At 44.6% G+C, this 23,856-nt stretch overlaps 1 protein-coding gene across 8 annotated transcripts in view; it reads right to left on the bottom strand.

Moving 5' to 3' along the window:
• Positions 1-23,856, bottom strand: part of ERC1 (ELKS/RAB6-interacting/CAST family member 1) — a 277,582-nt gene that overhangs the window by 6,767 nt on the left and 246,959 nt on the right. For 5 of the 8 annotated variants that reach the window (XM_084766086.1, XM_084766087.1, XM_084766083.1 and 2 more), the window contains one exon: positions 21,720-21,908. In XM_084766086.1, coding sequence (XP_084622212.1) covers positions 21,720-21,908 — 189 coding nt within the window. Of the gene's footprint in view, positions 1-21,719; positions 21,909-23,856 lie in introns of those variants that run through there. The other 3 variants (XM_084766089.1, XM_084766090.1, XM_084766088.1) reach the window with 1 other exon arrangement.

Raw genomic sequence — 23,856 nt, 5'->3', positions numbered from 1 at the left:
AAAAAACATTTGGCATTTGGAGGTTCTGGGGATGGACTCTAGGGTCTGGTGCAAGCTGGGCAAACATTCTACCACTGAGTTCTGTTCGAGCACCCACAAGGATATTTTAAAGAAGAAAGAAAAACACACCAATAGGAGAATGCTATCTTAATAACATTGTGCTCATTGGGCTTTGTATCAGCTTTTTGTTGTTGTTGTGAAAAAAAAAAACAATTTTAAGGAGGAATTGTTTATTCCAGTTCATGGATTTAGAGGGTTTAATCCAGGTGTTAAGGACTTAGTATCAGATGGGAGCACTACTGGGGAGATGGCTGAACCTTTAAGAGGTAGAAGGTCTTAGGTCATTGGGAGGAGGAGGAGGAGGACTGTAGGACTTCGGGCTGACCTTTTTTCTGTGTGCTCCAGCCACAAAGTGAGCACGAGCTGCTTTGCTACAGACCCAAAAGCAATATGGCAACTGCAGATGAGCACAATCTTTGAAGCAGAGCTCAGCGCACCTCCTCTCTCTGTGAGGTGACAGGCTCAGACAGTCGTTCTAGGGAGGGAGCGGACCCACATTCTCTAGTTTATGTGTCTTATGAAGTCCCTTTAGTTTTAATATAAATGAACTCCTCCTCCTCTCCTCTTCTTCCTCCTTCCTTCCTCCTCCTAAGTCCCTTATGCAGATACTATAGTGAAAAATAGTTTTTTGTTTGGTTGGTTGGTTTCTGTAGTTCATCAAAATTTGTAGCTAGCATGTAAGTTCCCATGACTTTTTCCATAGATATAATTTTCTTTGTACATGTTGAAATCTTTGTATGCACAGACAGCAGAAACACTCCAGGAACAGGACAGTTTTGCTAACCTGCAAAACTAAGTGTGATTCTATGAATCAGCCAGACCTTTCCGCAAGTTCCATATGTTAGCACCTTATTTTCTTCCATATGTAAAATATCCATTCAAAAAATCTTCTTCCAGTCACTGAGATACTGCAAGATCTTGTGTGCAAGAACAGGTGTGGTGGGACACGCCTGGGGTTCCAGCTACTTGGGATGTTGGGGCTAGAGGATCACTGGAGGTCAAGGTGTGTGTGTGTGTGTGTGTGTGTGTGTGTTGTACATGTGAGACAGAGTATGGCTCTTAAAAAAGACTTTGAGAAAGAGCTGCTTTTGACTATAATCATACACTGGAGGAGGGACAATTGAAAAATGGATAGAGAGGATTATCTACAGTAGAGAAATATACTGTTAAACCAAACCAAGATTCCCAAACGCAGACTGGAGCACATGAGAGCAGCAAGTCTGACTGCTTCGAACATTCCACACATGGGATATGGTGCCTAGAGGCAAGGGCACAATGCCCAGGATGGTGTAGTCCTGTTTACCAGTCTGGAAACTGTTACTAAGGTGATGTCACACAAAACACCCTGCCTCAAATGACCCCACAGTGACCTTTATTCCTTCTTCCTGTAGCCACTGGACCACACCCTCATGTCCCCCTTCTCTCTTTTTCCTGGTCCAAGGTGGTAGGGGCCTTTCGAATCCTGAAAAGAGCCTCTGAAACTGAACCTTACTAAAGCTGGTGGCAGCTTCTCAGAAGTGTACTCTCCAGCTGGTACAGGGAATGACATCAATCAATGTTTCTTCATCTAACTTGCTTCCTCGGAAGGTTAGTGAAACCTCTAGCTAAAAACTATACAGTATATTTGCAAAAGCTAAAACTTCCTTAAATTGAATGATATAATATTACCAAGGTCTGAGACTTGACCCTGTATTAATCCTGCTCAAACTAACTCACTGATTCAGTGAAACCCAAATAAATCTTAGGCAGCTATGCACATAAGAAAATTAAGGGAAATAGCTGAATACAAACATGATCACTAGGTTTATGACCCTGTGTGGTGGGGAAAGGTTAGATTTTCTGATACATGGGGCTACATGAAAGAAAACTTTTATCCATATTGCAATCATACACAAAATCAGTTCCTGATGGATGATGCCACATGCCTGTAAATTCAGCACTCAGGCTGAGGCAGGAGGATTGCAAGTTTGAAGACAACTTAGGTTACACAGAGAAAACCTGTCTCCAAACTTACAAAACAGAGCAAGTCAACTGTATCGAATGTGAAGGTTAAAAAGGGATACTTTGCAAATACAATCAGCCATGCTGGTCTTCTCTGGACCCCTCCAACCTCAGCATACACAGTGCCAAAGCTATCAAGGAAAGACTCCTTTGGCAGAACACAAAACATCACTCAACATGAGAATAAAAGAAAAACAGGCCAGGTGTGGTAGAGCACACCTTTAATCCCAGCACTTGGGAGAGAGGCAGGTGGATCACTGTGAGTTTGAAGCCAGCCTGGTCTACAAAGCGAGTCCAGAACAGCCAAGGCTACACCACAGAGAAAGCCTGTCTTGAAAAACAAGGAGGAAGAAGAAGGAGGAGGAGGAGGAGGAAGAAGGGGGGGATGTGGAGGGGGGAGGAGGAGAAGTTCATTTATATTAAAACTAAAGGCCTGTAATTCTGGTACTCTAGAGGCAGGAAAGTCTAGAGCTCAAAGTTGATCCTGGGCTGTGTGAGATTTTATGTCTCAAAACTCAAAAAAGGAAAAAACATCCAAAATAAAGCAAATGAGCAAGCAAACAAGAATACTCAAATAAAACAAAAACAAAAACAAAATCCCCACAAAACAAAACTAAGAACTTTCTCTTAGAAGAGAGGAAAAGCAGCCAATAGATGGGAGATGTTTGCAATGCATGTATGTGACAGGGACTAATAGTGTAATACATAAAGAACTTCTATAAGTCAGTTACAACAACAACAACAACAGCACAGCAAGCACAAAAAGGCCAAGAAACTAGAATAGTACTTTACAAAAGATTCCATTTGTCACTCAGTGTCTGTGTCTGCAGGAACTTCCTACAGATTCTAGGATACCTTATGGACAACCAAATCCACTGATGTTCATTTCTATAAAAAATAATGAAATAAAATGATGTACTTGCATATAAGCTACACACTTTACCTCTAGATTACTCATAATGCACAATGTAATATAAACACTATATAAGCAGTAGTTACACTACATTATTTAGAAAGTGATCAGATGACAAGGGAAGAAAAAAGAAGCAAATTGAATGGAGCGGTGTGACAAAGGTTTCTGAGGTGTTGCTATGGTGCTCTAAGGTGTGTTGGTTCTCACTCAGCTGTGTACTTAGGTTTTCTGAGCACATGTAACACTATGAGAAATCTACCAGCACTAGAGCTTCCCTGAGGCTACCTAGCTGCATTCTCTACCTGACACTGATGCCTCCTGCCTTCAAAAGTCTTTGCTGTTAGCTATTTTTATAACATGTTTTTGTTTCTCTTTTAACACGGCTAACATGCAAATGAGACTTTTATATTTGCTTAATAATAAGCTTCATAATAAAATAACTGAATAGTTATTACTCTGTTCTTAACCCTCTAAGCTAATCTAGTTTCCTCCCAGCATAAATCCCAGATACTTGCACTCTGTAGATTTCTTGCTCCAGCTCCTTCTCTTAATATCATCTGGACCTTTCCAGGGACTCAATACCTTACTCCTCTTCTCCTCCTCCCCTGGCTTGCAGAAGTCCAGCCCTATTCTCTGCCCTGCTCAGTGATTGGTGGAAAGCTGCTTTATTAGCATATCAGGGGATAATTGGGGAACAGAGTTTATACAAGATTGAGACAGGGTGTTCTCAGAACAAGGCTTGCAACCAGATATTGGGGGAGGGGGTACAGAAATCAGCATTTGAATTACACAATAATCTTATGCCTGCACTCAGCCCTCAAGTTTAACAGTCTCGAGCCTCTGGCTTTCTTTCCAATGCCACATTTCTCTCTTCTGTGTATGTGCCACTCTTCTCTTTTGCTTGTGATGCTGGGGTTTGGTTAATGCTAGGCAATGACCTAGTACTGTGCTACCTTCCTGGCCCCTGCGCACTAGACAAGTGATCCACCTGAGTTGGGCAACCAATGATCTACCACTGCGCTACCCTCCCAGGCTCTTGTTCTTCCTTTCTCTTATACCATCTCTTGGGCAATCTTGTTTAGCTTTAAAAAGTCAGAGTGTGGTAGGGTACACTTGTATCCCAGCAGAGCTAACAGCTGAGGTCCGCCACTCTGAAAATGCCATCCCTGTTGCTCCTGAGCATATCCTCTGAGAGCAGGCTGGAATGGGTGACTCCCTCCCTCTTAAACAGCCAACACTGTGGTAGCCATTGCTCCCGTAACATCTTCTGGTGCATATGTCCATCTCTTGCCCTGACTCTCTGCGTTGTTCTCTTACCCAAGTGTGATCACTTTTTCTTCTGGCACATCTTCTTTAATTTTCTCATCCGCCATGGCTTAGTTCAGTCTTCTGACATGTTTCCCAGGCAGTAGGGAGCACCACTGCAGCTGCAGTATTTGTTCTGTGTTAATCCCTCAGTCCTCCTGTAAACTCCTGAGGAATTCTGTTTTATACATGAAGCTGTCTATCAAAATGCCTGCTAACCAGCAGACAATCTAAGAATGGCCCATGAAGTGAAACTGTAGGAACACATCCTGAGTCTTTCCAAAGACATTTTCTTTCCTATCTGTGCAGCTAGGGCTGTGTTAGGCCCATGTGCACACAGGTAAGTGCTCTCCCACCTAGCTGCATCTCTGAGGAATTTTTAAAGATCTGCCCGCTGAGGTAGGATGTGACTCAGAAGCACCGTGCTTGTTTCATGGAAGGCCCTGGGTTCCAATTCCACAGAAACACAACCAAGAAATCAAAATCATATGAACCTCCTGATGATGATCCAGGCCTGTGTTGATAGCACCCATTCTGCCCAAAGTTCCCAAAAGATGGTGTCAGGGGCAAGTAAAAGACATGAAGGCAGCCACTGGCAAGAAATGTCTAGCTTTGCCACTGACTCTTAAACTCAAAGTGATGTGATTTCTAAAGGGACCTGAGCCAAGAGTCACAAATACAGCAGTGATCCCACATGGAACACTCAAGGTGATGTGCACACTGTTAGGTGTGCCTTGGTCTCTAACTCAGAGCTGTTGTGAAGCCACAGACAGAAGGACCAGCAAATAAATGGAGCAGAGATGGGGGTTCTCCAACTTTCCACCAAACACAGGTGCTGTTGGGAAGGGTTGGCCAGCCTCTTTCTGCCTGTAGTGCCGAGTAACTCAGACAGCCAACATGGAAGGTATAATGACAAGGAACATAAGTGGGAGGCATGGAGCAGGAGAGAACAGCCTGCAGTGACTTGGCTGTCTTAGGACCACTGCCTGGAACATCTGCTCAGTGTACGCTATGACTTAGGAACAGGACCCGTATGTCTCTCCACAGACAAGACACAACACAATAGAGAATCACCAGAGGCCCACATGTTAGAAATTCTTAAAAAGGTGAGTATTCTGTAGATTTGGTTCCATTTCAAGGTACACTGCTGTGAGATGAAAGAGGTTTTGTGACGCGCATTAGAAAGGCATGCCCAGAGAGGTCTCCAGATAAGGTCAGCAATGGCTGGCATGACTGAGTTAACTCCATTTCCAGATGGCTTGGTGGGAGGCACAAAATTACACAGAAACGCTTAGCTTGACTTAAGCAGAACTTGAGTTTTTTGTTTTTTTAAACAACTAGCTCTCAGGACATGGGCTTTGGAGTCTGAGCTGTAAAACTGAAGAGGGTGGTACCCTGGAAGTGATAGGTCAAGTAGAAATGGCCTCTCGTCTTGTCCTATAGCCCTATAACCTAAACTAGCAGCAGTTTAGGAATTTATGGAGGCATAAAATGAGCTTCCCAGTTTCAGTATCTCAAACATACGTAATAAATGCAATGTATTTTGCTACTCTGCCATTCTGAACAGACCATAAAGCTTACAGATTGGAGGGACCCGAGAGCACAGTGACTTCTCATTTGGGAAGCTATTTCTTACAGGCATCTGGTCACTGTTTTCACACTGTAGAATTTACTAGCATTGGTGCCAAGGAAAGCTAGAGCCTGATCTTCAAGACTTTTACAGCTTCCCCACAGGTTAAAAACAACACCCCTATTGCTTCCAAAAAGTACTAGTCTATGCACTGACATGAAGGAACGTCTGCCTTCCCTTCCCTCATACAGGAACAGCACAGTACTTTATGCTTTGAAGCTTGAAAACCATGCAGTTCCAGTATTATCTTCAATCTTAGAACACAGTATTTGTTAATCATGTTCTGGATGAATGCTAGCCATATGCCTGAATGTAACTGGGCTTTTTAGTGTTATATTACCATTGTTTTTATAGTTAGTTTTCAAAGGTTGAAAATGCTTTAAATCAAGGACCAAGGGCTATGGCTCAATGACAGGGCACTTGCCTAGTATGACCAAAGCCCTGGGTTACATTCAAAGGTCCACCCTCCCCCAAGCCAAACCTAAAACCCAACAAAGAGCTCCTCTGCCACAGCACTCAAAACACAGCAGCCCCTTATCCTGAGTGAAATCAAACATCCAGGAGTCAACTATAGAGCCCAGGTTGCCCTCGAACTCTGGATCTTCCCACCTCTCCCTGCCACTTCCTGTACTTCCCACCCCAATCGCAACCCCCAGCCAGACAAACATCTAATTACAGAAACACTTGGCTTACACATCTCAGTCAAAGCACAGTAATTCAGAAATTTCAGTTCATAGCCTGGAGGAAGACAGGCCTGAAGAGGCCTAGTGGTGGGGTGCTAGGTAGACGGAAGTACTCACTTCAGCAAACTTTGCAGGCCCCACCCACAGGCCAGGCTGGGGTCAGAAGTCAGACCTACAGTTTCCAGACGCATGTGCACTCTATCTGCAAGTGTTGCTAAGATACTAATGCTGTACTCTCTAACCTACTTATAACCAGACATGTCTAAAATGCAGCTGCTTTCCTGTCTAAGGCATGTGTCCCCTTTGTGATATTGTGCCCTAACAACTCCCCAGGTCTGTCTCTCTTGGTAGAGAGCTAGATCTGTTCTGAATGTGTAGAGACGGAGAAGACAGGCGGAGCACAGCAGCACACACAGCTATGAAAGAAAGAAGTGGGCACAGAAGAAACTCCACAGAGCACTCACAGTGCTTTGGTTGGTACCCTATGCACGGATTTTGAAGGGCCAAGCAAATGGGAATCACTTCCTATAGCGAAAGGTCCTTTGAACACTAAAGAACTGTGGTATTCTGTCACCTTCGAACAATAAGCTGGTTAGCCCTGGTGGCTTACTGATCAGAAGCGAAGTCCTGAGGCAAGGGGTAGGTGACTGCACCCTTGTTGCCATGCCTGGAATTGACTTTAGATGGACTCACAGTGGCATGGTCTAAACAAACATTTCCAACTACCCAGAATTCTCAAAGTCTTATTTTTAAGTTGATTTGGCGGCACCTCACTCATCTGTTAGCTGAAATGACTGAGACATGCCCATCATTATGAAAAATGAAAGAAAAACTCCCTCTTGCTGAAGGGATCTATCACAACAGCAGCAATGCTCTGGGAAGCACAGACCCGGCAGGGTGGCTGGCCAGCCCCATGTGTTTGGTTTGGCTCTCAGAAATGAAGAGTGTCAAAAGGGAAAAGATGAAAAACAGCTCCCCCCAAACCAAACAATGGATTAGGAAATCTAATGCTCAAGCTGTCAGGGTGGTAAGAATGCGGCCTTGTTGCAGCTGAGATTTAAGTGCAGAACCAGCATGCGGCCCACTCCATGTGCATCTGATGTCTCTGCCCAGTGGGGAGAGCAAAGGAAGCGCTGCAGCCACTGTGGCATGTGCACAACACGCCTATTCCCAGGACTGCTCTGCCCAGCATGTGTGTCCCACTTTAGAGTCAGTGAGAGGTGAGGACTGAAAAGGCTCCTGTGGTCACTTAGTGCAAGCCTGACATACTGTCTGATTGGTCACTCGTGGACAAAGTGACAGGATGCTCCTTAGTGGGTACACACTCCTGGCCCAGTAACACAGAACCATGACCAAACTTTGGGGTCAGGTGGGCTCATCAATGTGGTGACCATTTCATGGATGACTGTGAGCTGTGGTGAGATGTAAGTATCACACAGCGATATGGAATGCCTGTGTGTGGATTGCCTGGCATGAGGTGGATGGAGGCAGGGTTGCGTGTTACTTATTTTAGTGTGTTGAAGGGAAGAAAGTATGGAGTATGTTTTGAAAGCTCCTTAAGGAAGGTTAGGGCAGAAAGAAAAATATTCTCAAAATCTCTTACATCTCAGACTTTTGCAGTCAATAATCACACAGGTCAAGAAGGGCAGGGCCACTTCAGTCTAATCTGACTCAATGAACACTCAAGGCTCTCCATGCTATCAGCATAGCTCCCCAAGTATGGTGAAACCATGGCGTTCAGACCTCCAACACCCTCACACAGCTTTGGCCTAACCCAAGCACTTGGAGGAGGACAGACAGGTCTTTCCTCCCACATTCTCCTTCTAGGGAGCCAGATACAGAGACGGTGGGTTCAGCCTTCAGGAGAAGTGAAGGGAGGAATTCAGCTGAACACAGGCCCCAGGAGACCAAGAAACCCTGGAATCATTCTTCTGCATATAACCTGAGTCGGTCAACCTAAATAAACCAGAGCCCAGATAAGGCTGCACATGCGCTGTGCAGTTATCCCCAATGTCTGTGGGACCACTGCCTATGACTGCATGACACTAAATAGGACTTAGGAATAGAACACCAGGGCTCTATTGTCCTATAAGGAACAAAGTTACAGCCCTGCCAGGGGCTAAATAAATACCCCAATACTCCTTATTCAGTGATGGCACTGAACCCCTTTTCTCCAGAAAGATCCACAGGCTTGCGTGGGACACTTAATTGCACTACCCTGAGACACACTCAGCCTGAGCTGACACTGAGTATGCAGACAGCATCCTGACAAGATGTTCTGCATCTGAAAGTGTCAGTTCCTGCTGGAGTTGACACATGGAGGGAATTTACGTCCCAGGCTGCAAGAGCAACAGCAGCCAATACCTGAAACAGAAGCCTTACTTGCCACCTGGCTCTCCCATCGTGGATGAGACATTTCACTTTTGGCTTCAGCTGTCTGGAGATAGGTGCTCTTCAAATTCTTCCCAGACTCCCCCATGTCTGACTAAGCATCTCTGGTTTGCCTTATCAAATGAGAGTCAAACAGTGGCGCCCAGCTGGAAGCCACAAGCTATTTCTAGCCTGAGGACGTCTCAGCTCATGAGAACTCTGCTGCACCTGCTCTGGGTCTCACCAGCAGAGGCCAGAGGCTCTTCCCAAGAGTCCCTCCTTCTGCTTTGCATTTTGAACGTCACTTGTGGCACACTTTCCTTTAGGCATGAATGCTGACGGGAGTTTAGTTTTCTTTCAGCTCTGCAAATGTAGAGTGGTTTCCGGCAGACGCTACATGTATCCTATCACATAGTGCGGTCCGAGAATCTCGAGAACACTGGCCCACCACACTAGCCTAAAACCACCATTGCATCGCATCACCATCTGTTTTGCCCATCTGGAAATAAGATCTGTCTGAAATCTGGCTCATAGTTTGATCTAAAAAGACAAGACTCAGTCTGATAACAGTAAAACCATTATTTCTCACTGATAAGGACCCTATGGAAAATTCTATCCACCAGAACCTGACCTGTAGGGCTAAATTTCAAGGCTCCCCTCTAGCCAGTGAGCTTATGCTAGGTTTAGCATTTTCTTTTGTGTCAATGGAAGGGCAAAGCAGTAGGGTAGGTTTGTGCTGTGCAGAAGAGAACCATCACTGTATCCCCCCACAACATTCCTGACATTACTCATGAATGATGTGTGACTACAACAGCTCTTCCAGAAAGGCCCTGATGGTGAGTGCTCCTCACATGGCTCTCTGGGTGGAAGTGACCAGCAGCCCTGTGTCCCCTTAGGACACAGGAGGTAGTCTGCAGCACCCCTTACCTTTGGGTAGGCAAAAACCCAAGGCTTATTTGGAATGTAGTTTCTATAGCTGGTGTGGAAATCAACTAAATCAAAACCCTGAAACAACACCAGGAATGGTGGCACATGCCTATAATCCCAGTGGATCACAGGCAGTTAGCGACTAGCCTGGTCTACAAAGCAAGTCCAGGACAGCCAAGGCTACACAGAGAAACCCTGTCTTGAAAAACCAAACCAAACAGAACAAAGAAAAGAAGAAACAAAAAACAAAACAAAACAAAAAAACCAACCAACCAACCAAACAAACAAAAACCAACCACACAACTCTCCTCCCCAAACAAACAAACAACAACAACAACAAAAAACCAAATTCCTAAAACTAGGCTCTGAAGTGGTCCCAATAATGCTTTTATGGTCTGAGCTGTGTCCAGCCCAAATTTTGTAAGTTGAAGCCTTAATCCCCAGAACCTAGGGTATGGCTGTATTTGGTGAAGGAACCTTTAAAGGGTGATATGTTAAAATTAGACCTTTAGTGTAGGCCCTAACCTATATGACTTGTAGTAGTAGTTTGGATACATGCAAACATTGGGGACGCTCGGGTACACAGGCTAGATCATTAGAGGACACAGTGATAAGTCTGCACCAGAGAGCCAAGGATCCTAGGACCAATACCCTGACCTTAGATTTCCAGCCTTCAAAAATGAGGAAAAGATAAATTTCTATGTGAGGCCCCTAGTCAATGATCTTTAGCTGGAAGAAGCTAACAGATTGCTGCTGGTATGCAGTGTTGAGGAGCCCACTGGCCACTATACCTTGTTCTAGCTCTCCATGTCAGAAGTGACAGGCAGTGTGGTCTTCTCCCACCTTTCTGGCTTAGACCCAAAAGGCTCTCAGCACTTTATGGTCCCAACAGCAACAGCTAGAATTCCTGGCTAGTACGAAGGGAAATCAAAAAATAGCTGGGAGTTTGGGGACCAGGCATGGAGGCTGTGTGGGTATTCTCCCTGTCGGGGTGGTGGTGGATGCAGTGAGAAAGGACAGCAATGACACCGCCTGTGTTCGGATCCCTCTTCTGATTTGGCCCTGAGAAGCTGAGTTCCATGGGGGAAGGGTGCTCTTCCTCACATTGCTGTTTGAAACTGTACACCAGGTTTTTCTTAGAGAATTGCCAGTGCACACAGCCACTGTCCCCTTCTGTGCTCAGGCAATGGAGTAGACACTATCTTCAAGAACTTTAAGTGGTTTCTATTTCTAGATAATTCCAGTGAGGTCAGTACCATCAAATGTCTGGTAAAACAAAACAAAACAAAACTAAAGCTCTGAAAGAGAACTTGTTTCAGACCCTGTGTCTGGACTGGAAACTTGACTTCCCAAAGGTTCTGAGGCACTAGGGCCATGGTGAGAGAGAGGACTATGTTGGTGTAGCTTCCACAGCTTCAGCTAGATACATTTCTTCCTGCCTTAGTTGGGATAGCCTGACCTGTGGGAGGTGACACTGGAGATGGTAGGTTCTGTCTACCATGGTCACTACAAAAACTCGTCTGTATTCTAACATGGTAAACAACTGCCCCCACCAGAGCTCTCATGGGTTCCCTTGAAAACACACACACACACACACACATACACACACACACACACACACACACTACAGGTCCTCTAATTGGTAACTCTTCCTCCAATGACACAAATAAGGTTATTCTGCATTTAGCACAAACCTGTACTTTTGTCCTTTGTATATTCTTCCATGTAGACACCAAATACCACATATTATTCTTATACTGGGAGTGAATGGAGAATAGTATTAAATGTTTGCATTCAAGAATGCAAAAGTGTGATTTCTGACTATAATTTTCTACAGTCAAATCCCCATTTCCTCTTCATTTTCTTTACTTAGAGCTAGGAAATTAACAGCAGAAGCCAGGCAAGAGTTTTGGGTTCTAGTATCCAAAGCCAGCACGCTGTCAGCTAGCTCTGTGCCATCTTCCTCCTTCTCTTCACAGACGCCTCAGGCATAGTCCTCTCTCCTCCCCAGCACTGGGATCAGAGCCGCATGCCACTTTGCCTGGCTTTCTACTGTGGGTTCTAGTGTATGGGGGTCAAACTCAGATCCTTATGCTCTTTGCATAAGCACTTTTATTAACTGAGCCATCTCTCCAGTTCCAATTTTTATTTTTATTTTTAAGTAAGCTTTCATTGCCAGATGTTTTAGCATCCAACTAGCAAGATACTCTGGAAGCAGAAACTGCCAGACTGTGTGAGAGCATAACTGAGAAGGAGAGAGAGGCTACTATGCTGTGTATTTTTCATAGATGTGTCAAGACACACACAACACGCACACATTCCTATGCTCAGTTCTGAGGCAAACACATTTATCTTCAGGGCTCTGCTATTCTCTGCTAGATTGCTAGCCTCGCCTTTTGCAGCCTCTCACATGCCGCTGCCCCCAGCGCTTTGAAGAAGAGTTCAGCATTTGAGCTGAGAAAACAAGTCAAGACATCACAAAAAGAAGAAAAGCAGATCACAAACACTGAGGCTGGGAACCAGAACAAAGTCTGTCGCCCACCAACAACCATTCCTCTTTCTCTTTTCTCTCCCTGCTGTTTCTCAGGCTCTGCCCCACCAGCTCCTGTGTCGACGTGGCTCACTTGGGTGGCACAGCAACCAGGCAAAGCCATCCAAGAGGGAAGAATGCAATGTCATGTCTATGGCTAATGACTGATGAGCCCCGAGGGGCAGCAATGACTTCCAGGTTCTGTGATTAGTACCACTCTAGCACAGCCATTCCTCGCTCACTTCTCTCAAAAGAGAGGTGGATATGCAAGCTACCCAGCAACTGGAGAGGACACATGGGGGAAAAAAAGAATCTAAAAACACAAGCCCTGAGCCAAGTTTTGGGACAATATTTCCTGAAAAATAAAAATGGGACCAAGTGCTGGGAACAGGGATTAGAATGCTAGTTCAGTGGCCCACGGAGCAGCTGGCTGATACAAATTAATTCTGGAGTGGTTCGACCTCTGATGGGAAGTTACCATTTATGGTAGGAAAAAACAAACAAACAAACAAACCCGTATTCTAGGGGAAAATTCATTTTTAGTGTTTTAATAGAATCTATCAGTTGAATTTCTTTAATGCTTCAAAGAGAGGTTGTAGGCAAGGTGTGACCTATAAACAACAAAATACTGACATATAATAAGAAGCAGATATTTCCATGTATGTATGTATATACATATGTGTTGGTGTGAAAATATGTGTACGTGAATGCAGGTGCCAATGGGGGCCCCGAAGGCGTCAGATTGACCCCACCAAGATCTGGAATTACAGGTGGTTGTGAGCTGCCTGACATGGGCACTGTAAGAGCAGCATGCTTGTAACTGCTGAGCCATCTCTGCACCCATCCCAAGTACAGGTCTTTAAGTTTATCATTGTGTATGTGTGCACATGCATGCAAACATACCTGTACACATGCAGGGCACACATGCATGTGTGCATGGAAGCTAGAAGACAAACTTAGGCATCATCCTTCAGGAGCTGTCCATCTCCTACCCCACCTTTTTGGCAGTACTGGGGATTGAACCTATGGCCTCACAGATGGCTAGGCACAGGTTCTAACACTGAGCTACAGTCCTAATGTAACTTTTTTTTTTTTTTTGAGAAAGGTTCTCTCACTGGCCTGAAGCTTGCTGACTAGGATAGACTAGCTTCCCAGCAAACCCTGGGTTCTGCTTGCTCCCGCCTCCTCACAGCTGGGATCACAATGGGTATGTGGCAGGACCTTTCAATAACAACAACAATTTTTTATGATGATGATGATGATGATGATGGTGGTGTGTGTGTATTTGTTTCTGTCTGTCTGTCTGTCTGTCTGTTGTTTTGTTTTTTAAAGACAAGGTTTCTCTATGTAGCCCTTGCTATCCTGGAACTTGCTCTGTAGAGCAGGCTGGCCTTGAACTCACAGAGATCTGCCTGTCTCTGCCTCCAGAGTACTGGAATTAAAGGTGTGCACCACCACTACCACAATCATCACCACCAGGCTTCAAAATTTTAAATTTATTTCCTATTTAAATACGTATGTATGTATGTATATACAGTGTGCGTGTGTTTGCGTGTGAATGTAGGCATGTCCAAATCAAAGGACAACCTCAGAAGTCCATCTTTACCTTCCGACTTGTTTGAGACAGGGTCTCTTGCTTGCCATTGCTTACACTGGGCTAACTGGCCTATGAGCTTCTGGGGAATTTCCTGTCTCTGGCTCATGTCTCCCTAGAAGCACTGGGCTATGCTACAGCATGTAGCTTTATGTGGGTTCTAGGGTTCTCACACATGCATGCGAACCACCTCCTCAGCCTCACACTTGGCTTTTTACATAGGTGGTGGGGATCAAACTCAGGTCCTCAGCACATTAGCAGTGAAGACATTTTCCCTAGCCCCTGTCTTCTGTTTTTGAGATATGGTCTTATGCTAGCTTCTTTTCTGTTGCTGTGATAAGCAAAAGCAACTTGTTCAAGAAAGAACGAGCAGGAAGCCAAGAGCTTACATCTCAGCCCCCGCAATGCACAGAGAAGCAAACTCAAGTAGGGTGAGGCTGAACTGAAACTGTTAAAGCCTATTCCCAGTGTCGTACTTCCTCCAGCAAGGCTGATCCTTTTAAACCTGTCCAAATAGCATCACCACCTGGGGACCTGGAGCCCACAGGGGATCACTCTCTTTTAAAACAGCACAGGTAACATTATATCAACTTCTACAGTTTTTGGAATGCTTAAATTAGTTCATAAAAAGTAATGTGATCTAAGCCTGGGGAGACGGCTGAATAATTAAAGTGCTTGTTCTGCAAGCAAGAGGGCCAGAGTTTGATCCTCAGGATCCATGTAAGTGTGGGTACCAAGGCAACCCACCTGTGCTTCCAGCCTGGTAAGGAGGAGCACATAAGCACGATGATGGCTTGTGAGACTAACCATGCAGGCTAGCTCTGGGTTTGATTAGGAAAGCCTAGCTCAAAAAATGAGGTGGAGGGCTGGGCATGGTGGTGCACACCTTTAATTCCAGCAGGCAGGTGGATCATCATGAGTTCGAGGCCAGCCTAGTCTACAAAGTGAGTTCTAGGACAGCCAAGACTACACAGAGAAACGTGTCTGGGGGTGGGGGCGCGCGGAGAAGTGGAAAACAAACCAACATGAACCTAAGGACTCTGCACATATGTATATACATATACTCCACCCACACATGAACACACACACACACACACACACACACACACACACACCCCTGAAAACTATGATATTATACACCTTTAATCTCAGCACTTATAGGGAGGCAAAAGGATCGAGTCCAAGGCCATCCTCATGTACAGACTTGAGTTCCAAGAACTGCCCAGATGACGTGAGGCTGTCTCGCAAGCAAACAAGTAAACAAGCAAGCAGAACAGTGATGTAATAACACACAAATAGGAAAGATCTGGGGACAAGAAGTGGAAATAGAAAATAAACAAAACATAACAATGGCAGGTGAAAACTTGCACAGGGAAACCTTCTAAAATGGACAGCAAATAATTTTTTACTCCATTTTCATGTTTTTTGAGTCATAGCACTGACAGAGAATAACAGGAAGTGCAAAATAAGGATGTCCACACAGGACTAGACACAGCCATAACTTCTCATGCTTAGAGAGTAAGAGAAACATTCCAATCATCAAAGTTCTTAAATCACAGAATTAAACCCACTGAAAATGACGGGGCAAGGATATTACAACAACCAAAATCAAAGTGGGGTGTGGTGGCACACACCTTTATTTGGGAGGCAGAAATATGAGTTTGAGGTTAGCCTGGTCTATACAGTAAGTTTCACATCAGCTAGTGCACCATTATGAGACCTTGTCTTAAAAATAGCAGCAGTAGCAACAAATTCCAAACAAACAAAAGAAAAACATATCAAAGAGACAAACTCACAGCAGGCTGTCTCTAAAACTCGTATGCTTTAATTTCAAAGTATACCTTAGGTGCCAATGACAGCACACGGCACGGACATGCCTGTGCCGGCTTCCATCCAGGCACCCACTTTCTGCCCAGTTCTAATGAAGCTAATATTTCATACCCCAAGAAAAAACCCAACCTAGACAAACCAGGAACCACAAGACAACCCTCACCTCTCTCAAAATTCCCAGGAACATAAGGCTTGGAGGCCAGCCTTAATCACTGTGTTTTATATATGGACCAATTTTGCATTCTAACTTCTTTCCAGGCTCTGCCTTAAATCTATTCAAGGCAGTAGCCTTTAATTTTCGGTCCGTTAACTCTGAGTTTTATATTCCCATCTCTGGGTCATTTTGAAAGAGAAGATTTAAGTTTTTAATATATTAAACTTCCTATTTTTATTCTTTCTGACTTTATTTTGTGTGTATGGGTGTTTTGCCTGCAAGTATGTCTTGGGAGCATGTGCATGCAGAACCCAGAAGAAGGCATCAGACCCCTGGAACCAGAGTTACAGACAGTTTTGAGCCACCATGTGGGTGCTAAGAATCAAACTGGAGTTCTCTGGAAGGACAATCAGTGTGCTCTTAAGCACTGAGCATAGTTTCCAGCCTCTGAATTTTATCTTATACTATGAGCTGTTTACAAACAAGTGCCAAACGTACAACCTCCTTGAGAAGAAACAACTATGGAATTGGGAAAGTTACTCAGCCTACAAGACAAGTCCATGTAAAGTAACACTTTGCTGAGAAGATCTAATACTCACCTCCTTTATATCCACTACCCTAGACCATCTCTTTCAACATGCTAGTAAGTAATATTATTTCACTAAACGTCAAGTAATCCTAGGAAGAATTATAATTTGGAGCCAAAAATGGAAAGGGCCAGAGCTAGAGTCTGGGTGCTCTCCTACTGGACTCCACTACTGTTTTTTTTTTCCCCTGTGGGGGCATTGTGCTTGTGTGTTTCAAAATGTGGGAACCATTACTTTAACTATGTCCACTGGGTTTTGTTTATATTTGGTCATAAGAGATTTTAAAAACCAGGGTAGCAGAAGGAACATTATTACATACAGTGTGAATACAGTTTGCTGCCTCTGTAACTTAGGTTGAAATTTAATTCTACTAAAAGAGAAAAGGTGAAACCAGCTGCACTTTTCAGAGGTGAGAAGTGCCCTCATTTGCTTAGATTAATTCATTTACACAACTAATAGATTAATGCATTAATGTACACCCAGAATGGGTGTGCTATCGAAGCCAGTTTGGGGAAATCTGTGATTGCTGTCTCTTGTCATGTGATACACCCACTGTACTGCCTAGGGATGCTGCCAGGCAGAAAGCCATTACCATATGGAGTCCCTTGACCTTAGAAATAAATTTTTCTTTTATGATTTACTCAACTGGTAGCATTGTGCTTCTAGCAACAGAAATATGGGTGAAGACAAACATCTTGTTTCTTTTCTGATTTCTTTTTTTAAAGAAATCATTCTGCAGCCCAGGCTGGCCTAAAAGTAGGTAAGTAGCCCAGGCTGGTCTTGAATTGATTGTAATCTGCTTGTGTCTGAGCCTCCTGAATGCTTGAACCACAGCCGAGAACCATTCTGCCCTGCATGCCCTTTTTCGGTATCATTCAAGAGAATGATTTTAGTTTTTGTGATATATTCCTTTGAGGGCATGAGAAGGTACATACCTTGTTTGCTCTGGCTTTTCAGGTGATTTTGTTAGTCAGGATACATTATTTTATAAAGCTTCCTCACTTCTGCTGGACTGTGACAGTTCTTGTAACTACAGTAGTTTGGTTTCTCTAGAGTCTAGTCTCCCCTGCCCTGGTCCACCCGAGTGATGGTCAGCTAGGTCAGTTTATATTCACCTGACACTCTTTTAACTGACCACTCACTGTTACCCCAGCAACTGGGAAGCTTTTCAACCATCTTCCCTACCCCTAAGATACATAAGATGGGACCCTTACTCTGCCACATGGGCCGCAGTTCTCCTTAGAAACCCCAATAGTTGCTGCTCTATGGCGTTAATAACTCTTCTGATAGATCACTTATAAAAAGGTCAGTCTGTTTCAGTAGTCTCCTGGAACCCCAAATTTGAACCCTTTCAGTTCTCACTTTCTCTCTGGGTAAGTATAGATTAAGGCCTAATTACTTACATGCTCCCCAAAGCTGAAGAAGTATGCCCTGAGTTGTTTTCAAGAGGTCTGTACAGAAATAAACAACGAACAGGGCTACAGCTGACTATGAGCGTCTTAGATAAAGGAAGCTTTGCACAGTTTGGAGAGACAGGGAGACGTAAACGGGACTGGGGCGCATGATGTGAAAATCACGAAGAATAAAAGGTTTAAAACAACTTTTCCTAACAGTCATAAATACATGCTGACTTTGTACAGGGATGAGAAGATGCCGAAAACCTTAAAAAACTGTCCTAGTACTTAGGGAGCTAGGTCTGTTTAGGAGACAGGAAGTGCCAGTGAGCACCTCTACCTAGCAACAGGAGGTGAACTACCTAGAAAATATCAACTCATGGAGCCACAGAGAGAAGAGGTAACTAAGTACACTGAACTCAAGGTCATGAACTTACTTGAATAGTGATGAGACAGGCTTGGCATGGCACAGGGGAAAGGAAGGAATGGCAACCATCAATGTGGGCAGGAAGGAAACGATTTAAATAGGAATGATACAATTTTTGTATTGTTTGTTTTTTGAGACAAGGTCGTGCCCTGGCTATCGGAACCTATGGCAATTCTCCTACCTCTATCTACTGAGTTTTGAGATTACTGATGTGGACCACTGTATCTCTTTGAACAAATTATAGAAGCCAGAACACAGGTCAACTTGACAGTATAGAATCCTTTGGTTCTCCAGACATGAAGGAATCTACAATTACTAGTCTACCTTTCTCACTGGCCTTCAAGTCAACTCAAGCTAATACTACCCAATGATCTTTTTCATGTTTTATTTTGTTATGATTGAGACAGAGTCAAACAATGTCTCAAAAGACAGGAATTTGAGTGATCTTGAACTTCTGATCCAGCGCTGGGTTACAGGCATGCACTATCACATCAGTTTTCTAATGGTTCTTTAGCTTAAAAATTTCCCAGTATGTTGTAATATAGTCACTGCTCCCTAAAGACAGCTGGACAGTCATGACACCAACTTGTTGAAAGTCCCTGAGCCAAGCCCTTTCTTCAGTGGCGGCCTCTTCACAAGATCCCCTATGGAAGGCTAACTTTCTGAGTCAGTACTTTGTGACTGGAGCAAGTTACTCTTAGATAGCATGCCTTTCAAAGTGCTATTTCAAAGGCCTGCTGCAACTACTTGGTTAACAATCTTGAACTCTGGTATAGAATGGTGGCTACAGGGTGGAATGGGGATAGAGGAGATGTTGGTAAAATAATTCAAATTTCATCTAGGAGTAAGCTGAGGAGATCTGTGACATAACCATTTGCCTTAGCAAGGATGAAGATCGCTCCTTTCTTCTCTTTCTCATGTGAATGTGCATGAGCCTGAGTGATGAATATGCATGTGGAGCTCTGAGGTCGACCCTGGAATCTTCTTCTTTGAAGCTGGGTCTCTCAGTGAGCCCCAGAGCTTGCTGATCCAGCTAGCTTTGCTATGGGCTCCCTTGTCTCTGCCTTCTGAGGCTGGGATTGCAGAGGGCTGCCACATCCACCTCGCATTTATCTAGATTCTGGGAAATCCAATTGCAGGTGTCCTGCTTACAGCGCAAACACTGTACCACTGAGCCACCACCCCAGTTCAGGAATGAATATATGCTAGTGAGTCACTCACGCCTCTCCCTTTGGTAACCTGACCACCGAAACAATGATCTCCAAGGAATTGGAATTTCCCCAGAAATCTCAGGCTGCAAGAAAGAAAAAGGTGAAAGTCGGTGCCAGTCAGAGGAACTTGTCTCCTGAAAAATACAGTTCTGACAACTTGTCAGACCACTTTACAGAGAAGACTGGACTTGAGACAATGATAAGAGGGAACACACATTGGCTGGAACGGCTTATGTGTCCCTCTTGCCTTGTTTTTAATCCTAACTCTCATGTAAGGACCCAGAAGATGTACTGGAGGGAGGCTGTGTCCTTGGAACTCTGCTCTTCTCCTCCATGTGACATGACCGAGTCAGCCTCTCTTCTGCTTTTCACTGTCACTGGTCAGTTTAGTTGGCCTGTGGGGGATGGGCGGCCATGCCCAGTGTATAGGTCTTCCAGGGCTCAGGCTCTGACCCTTACAATTCCAGTAATACAGCAATGCTGATTACAATAAAGCACAGCAGGGACAACCTATTTTACATGTCCTTCATTCTTCTCCATAAAACCAAAACAAACTACGAGGTGCTCACTGGAGGGGTGCTAGGAGAAGGTGTGGACCAACCTGGCTGAGGCCAACCCTCCGGATCTTAACTTGTCTGTGAGTCTCTTCCTTCTACAAGGCAGGCGTGCTGCTTTTCTCCAACCCTTCACCTCCCAGCCGGTGTTTCACCTGGGCGCTGGCTGGAGGAGAAAACGCCTTGTGGAATGGATGCTATAGGGTAAGGCCGTTCCTGGAATAATTTAACATCTGTTTATGTTTGGAGGAGATGAGAAAAAAGTCCAAAGGGGAACTGAGGAAGATTTGAAAGACAAAGCTGAGGATGACTGCACCTCCCTCCACCCAGTTCTATGAAAACTGAGGTGCCCTTTGAAGACACATACTATCGCATATCTACTGTTCACCTGCTGTTGATGTCCTGGGGTCACAGACTACAGACCCGCCCCCTGCAGTGCTTTCCTCCAGTCCTAGCCTCAAGCTGCTGCTTCGACAGGGCTAGAAGGTTGGATGGGTCACAGACCCTGGCATAGAAATGTTGTGCTTGGGGCTGGAGAGATGGCTCAGAGGTTAGGAGCACTGACTGCTCTTCCAGAGGTCCTGAGTTCAATTCCCAGCAACCACATGGTGACTCACAACCACCTATAATGTGATCTGATGCCCTCTTCTGACAGGCAGGTGTATATGTGGGGCAAAGCCCTGTATGCAAATAGTAAATAAATAAATCTTTAAAAAAAAAAATCCTAAGTCTCTCAAGAGAGACCCAGAAGAATTAGGCTACAGGTTGGCATCCCTCAGTAATACTCAAAACAGAGTAAAGTGGGATCTGAAGACATAGCGCAAACGGTACCTGCCTGATGTGTAGAAGGTCCTAGATTTGATTTCCTGTACTGTGGTGGGCAGTGCTGGGGATCAGATCCTTGGACTTGTATAGCAGCGCTTTACCAACTGAGCTGTTTCTTTAGGCCCCCAGTATCATTTTAATTGATGTATAATTTTTATTTATTTCCAGATCAACAGAAAGCACACATAACATTATTTTTTGAAGTATGTGCTGAGTTAAACATGCATTTCTTCACCTTTTAAAATGTTTGGGTTAACTTCACCAAAGCTATAATTTCAGGTTAATATAGTACCCAGGAGTGTCCTCCAGAGGGGTAGTCTTTTCTGTAAATATCTACAGCTGGGGAGCAGTGGCGTGTGCTTGTAATCCCAGCGCTGGGAAGGGAGAGGCAGGGAGGACCAATTCCTAGGGCTCACTGGCCAGTTTAGCTAAACTAGTGAGCTCCAGGCCAACAACAGACCCTGACTGAAAGAAAGCTGAAAGCCCTTGAGTGATGACGTATGAGGACAACCTCTGGCCTCCATTTGTGTACACGCATATATATATATCTCCACATTGGCTATGGACACATCTTCACGCAACACACACACACACACACACACACACACACACACACACACACACACACATGCACGCATGCACCTAGAGTACCTGGAATCATGTCCTTACCTCCAAACATCCAGACAGGGAAGTGTGCTTGGGCCACAGCTTAAGCAAGACCTACCTGCTCCTGGGTCATCTTCTGCAGCTCATTCTCCCAAGCTGCCTGGTCACCATCTGCATTATAAGAAGCTGGTGGAGTGAGTCCACGGAGGATTAAGGGGTCTCGGTCATGGCAGAGGGCTGTCAGGTGTCCAATATACAACTTTAACTTGCTTCTATTTTGGTCAAGTTCTAAGAGGGGCTGGATGATCTGAGGTGAAAAATAAGGAAGAAGGTCAAGGTTAATCTGAAATGAGAAGTTCAAATATTCCTTATGCCTCCCGAACCCAGGCTGAGACTCTCCTCAGCACTACTGCAGGGCTCACAACTATAAAGACAGACAATTTCACAGTGGTGTTTACTGGGAAGCAAGGAGGGACTATGGCTGAGCATACCAGTTAGAGAACTCTGCACTGAGGCAGGAGACTGACACAGGACTAGCTTGTATCTGTTTGAATTGTGAATTACATTTATTTATTTTTCATATGACTGTGCTTGCCATGGCATGTGTGAAGTCACAGGACAACCTGTGGGAGTTATTTCCTTTCACTATGTGTGTTCTGGGATTTGGTGATATCTTTACTGCCATGTCTTGTTTTCACAGAGCTGATGTTCCTGATGCTCAAAGCCTCCAGTGACCCTGTAACTGCTGTGTTCAGTTCACTATAAGCAGATTTCAAGACTGCTGGTGAAAACTGCTCATCTGAAAGCTTGGGCAACATACTTCACATGGTCTTCTACCTCCTAGTGTGGAAAAAAATTCAGTCTCTTGGAGAAGGTGAGTGTTGCTCTTGGCTGAGACATATGATGTGATGAGAGAACTCATTACTAAATCTGTCTCATCCTGGCTCAGTTTCCTTCATTCATTTCTCATAGGCTATCTGATATTCTTTCTCTGAAAACAGCAACTGGTAGATCTTTGCATAACACCAAGTATCTGACTCACAGCCAAGGCCTGAAACATTGGTTCTGCATTTCTCTTAAGAGACCTGTGGTAAATTTCTTTCCTATCTGGTTCTCTTTGTCCCAGATGAGTGAGTATTCCTTGGATCCTCTTTGGGAGTTCAATGACTGATGATGGATTCTGTTCCATGTTCCATGTGACACCATTGGGGACAAACTCTGGTCAGGTATTATTGGTAATGATGTCACAGCTCAAGATGATCAGAAAGAGTCAGTCCAAGTTTTGCATTCCAGTATAAAGCTAGAGCAGCAAGTGCCATACTCATGGCAGCCATGGGAGTTGCTGAGCCTTGACAGATTCCCAGGCCTTACCAGACATTTGTACCCGCTGCATGGCATGTTTTTAGAACAAGACACCTCTCTCCCATCTCATGATTAAGGGACTAGATCATCTTCAAATAGAAAGAAACAAGGCTTGGCATTCATTTGACACCACCCATACCCACGCCCACACCCACCCACCTTGTTTGAAGGTAATAGCTAAACACTCAAGTGCTGCTGGGTAAGGCTCACAGGCTTTCCAAGAGACCCCTGGTCAGCAGGCTGGTGGTAACAGTTGTGTACCAGCATTTCATATGACAGGTAGCTCACTCAACAAAGTCAATCAGAGAAAGAGGGTGTCCCAATCAAAGCAGAGGGTTTGAAAGTGAAGGACTGAGACAGTTCTTCACAAACAACACCAACTCCTCAGAAGGAATTGTGTTTCATCTCTGACCCCTAATGCATAGTTACCATGGAAAGAATCAAGATTTAAAAAGGCTGGGCACAGTGGTATATGCCTCCTAATGCCAGCACCCAGCAGTCTGAGAGGATGATCCTGAGTGTGTTGGCTAGTCTGTCTGTCATATGTCAACCTGACATTAAACTAGAGTTATCTGAAGGGAAGAAACTTCAACTGAGAAAAATCCCTTCATAAGATGCGGCTGTGGGGCATTTTCTTAATTAGTGATTGGTGGTGCCATCCCTAGGCTGGTAGTCCTGGGTTATATAAGGAAGCAGGCTGAGCAGAGCCTTGGGAGCACAAACAAGGAAGCAGCACCTCTCCATGCTTCTCCATCAGTTCCTGCCTTCAGGATCCTGCCTTGTTTTGAGTTCCTGCCCTGACTTCCTTCAATGATGAACAGTGATGTGGAAGTATAAACCAAATAAACCTCATCCTCTCCCAACTTGCTTTTGGTTATGGTGTTTTGTTGTAG

Source organism: Acomys minous, assembly GCF_964271855.1.
Source record: "Acomys minous genome assembly, chromosome: 17".
Taxonomy (NCBI): domain Eukaryota; kingdom Metazoa; phylum Chordata; class Mammalia; order Rodentia; family Muridae; genus Acomys; species Acomys minous.
This window is presented reverse-complemented; position numbering and strand designations above follow the sequence as displayed.